The following is a 2,273-nucleotide window of genomic DNA, read 5'->3' on the forward strand; positions in this document are numbered from 1 at the left end:
TACACTCGCTCCATAACTCAGACTGGCCTCCAATTCGTGGCCATCCCATTGTATTAGCCTCCTGAGTCCCTGGGATTACAGATGTGAGCTATCATGCCTGTCCTGTCCCNTGCCTCTTGCTGTTTCTGTAGCCTTTACCTGACTTACATCTTTCTTCTCTTTCTTTGTTCTGTTTCTCTCTTCCCATTTCTGTTTTCTTCTGTCTCCCTGTTCATCCCTACCCCTCTGTCTCCCTGCCTTTGTGTCCATCTCTGTATCTGTGTGCCTGTATATGCCTCTCTCTGTTTCTTTGTCTTTTCTTGTCTCTGTCTCTTACATCTCTGTGTTTTTCTGTCTCTTATCGCCCATGTCTGTTTGTCTTTACCTGTCTCTCTGTCTCTACCCATCTTTTTCTGTCTCCTGCCTCTCTCTACCTCTATTTCTGCCTCTGCCTATCTCTGCCTCTCCAGGTCTCTTTGCCTCTGTCTCTCTTTGCTTTTCCTCTGTCTTTCTGTGTCTCTGTCTCTCTGTCTCTGTTTTTTTTTTTTTTCTGTCTCTCTTTGCTGCTGCTTCCCCCTGTCTCTATCTCTTCCTCTCTTCCTGCTCTATTTCTCCATCTTTCTGTGTACCCCCACAGCCCCTCACCATCTGTGATGGGCCTCCTTCCCTTCCCAATCCCATTCCGTCCCCACCTGGCCCNCTCTGTAGGGCTCAGGGACCTCTAGCCGGCTGGAGCGGAGAGAGCGCATGGAGCCCACCTACCAGCTGTCTCGCTGGTCCCCAGTCATCAAGGACGTGATGGAGGTACACAAGATGGGGGCCCCTGTTCCTCTCCACTGATCCCATTACCCACTAAGCCCTCCACCCCACCCGCCCAGGCTCTCAGTGGTAAGCCTTGGGACTTAGTGGAAAATCCCTCATTATCAGCATACCCCTGTCACCCTATCTGCTCTACAGGGTGGGGCAGCGAGGAATTCCTTGCTTGTGACTCTAGCTTTCTCTATGCCCTGTGTCCCCTCTAAGCTCTCTGCTATCCTCCTGAATCCTCTTATGCTGGCCCCTGGCCACCCCCACCCTCCAAAGCCTCATAACCAAATAATAATCTAGCAGAGGCTCTGCCTTAGCAGTTTGTGGAAACGTTCTGGTACCTCCTGCTTGGGGACCCAGCACCCTTGCACCTTGGCATCCTGGCTTCCTGGGTCCCCAAGAGACAAGGAGGCATAGACAGTGGTANCATAGTCATTTCAGTTGCTGGGCTCCACTGGCTGAGGTTCTTGAACTCTTCCTGTCTGGCATCCCAGGATGTGGTGGAGGACCGGCTAGACCGAAAGCTGTGGCCCTTCGTGTCTGACCCTGCCCCTGTGCCTAGCTCCCAGGCAGCTGTCAGGTGAGGGCCCTGGAGAGGCCTGGGTTGGGGATTGGGAGCTGCCAGCCTGGACTGACCTCTACCCATCACCCCAGCAGCGCTCGCTTTGGCCACTGGCACAAAAACAAAGCTGGAGTAGAGGCCCGGGCTGGGCCTAGGCTCATCGTGTACATTGTGGGTGGTGTCGCCATGTCGGAAATGAGGGCTGCCTATGAGGTGACCAGGGCCACTGAGGGCAAGTGGGAGGTGCTCATAGGTGAGTAGCCAGAACTGGGGTCCTTGGGAGTATGACTGTGGGAATTCCTGGGGTCCAGGGCTGGACGTGGGGTCCCTTAGAGCCTGCAGTTAGATTTGTTGTCCCCAAAACGCCTAAGATGTGGGGACTTGGGCTTCTTTGGAGCCTGAGCCTAGATTCTGAGNCCTTAAAAGCCCAGGACTAGAGTCTGGACTCCTTTTCTTGGGGTCCTGTGCTGGACTCTGTCGTCTATTGAGATCTAGGGCTGGACTCTGAGGTCCTTATAGGGTCTGGGACTGAACTCTGGTGTGTGAGGGGCTGGGGCTGAACTCAAAGAATCCCTAAAGGGCTAGGATTAGATTATGAAAATTTTGGGCTTGGGGGCGGGAATCTGGGGTCTCTGAAAGGCTGGGGCTTGAGTCATCACCAGTGGAGTCATCACCTGGGGCTGGACACCCCTGTTCCTAAGCTTCTGAACTCCTCAGTCATTGAGAAGCCAGGGCCCTGGTTTGCAGAAGGGCAGGAGTTTGTTCTCACCAGCCAGGAGGGAGGGAAGCTCTGCCTCCTTCTTTAACCTTCCCCTCCTGCCCAGGCTCTTCTCACATCCTCACTCCAACCCGCTTCCTCGATGACCTCAAGACACTGGATCAGAAGCTGGAGGGCGTGGCCCTGCCCTGACTCAGCCCCTTGCCT

At 54.3% G+C, this 2,273-nt stretch overlaps 1 protein-coding gene across 2 annotated transcripts in view; it reads left to right on the forward strand.

Annotated features, from left to right (window-relative positions):
• Positions 1–2,273, forward strand: part of Stxbp2 (syntaxin binding protein 2) — an 11,231-nt gene extending 8,958 nt beyond the window's left edge. Inside the window, exons 16-19 of one of the 2 annotated variants that reach the window (XM_021218932.2) lie at positions 688–783; positions 1,281–1,366; positions 1,444–1,601; positions 2,173–2,273. In XM_021218932.2, coding sequence (XP_021074591.1) covers positions 688–783; positions 1,281–1,366; positions 1,444–1,601; positions 2,173–2,258 — 426 coding nt within the window. In that variant the 3' untranslated portion in view covers positions 2,259–2,273. Of the gene's footprint in view, positions 1–687; positions 784–1,280; positions 1,367–1,440; positions 1,602–2,172 lie in introns of both variants that reach the window. The other variant, XM_021218931.2, reaches the window with a different exon arrangement.

Source organism: Mus pahari, chromosome 19 (assembly GCF_900095145.1).
Source record: "Mus pahari chromosome 19, PAHARI_EIJ_v1.1, whole genome shotgun sequence".
In the NCBI taxonomy this organism is placed as follows: domain Eukaryota; kingdom Metazoa; phylum Chordata; class Mammalia; order Rodentia; family Muridae; genus Mus; species Mus pahari.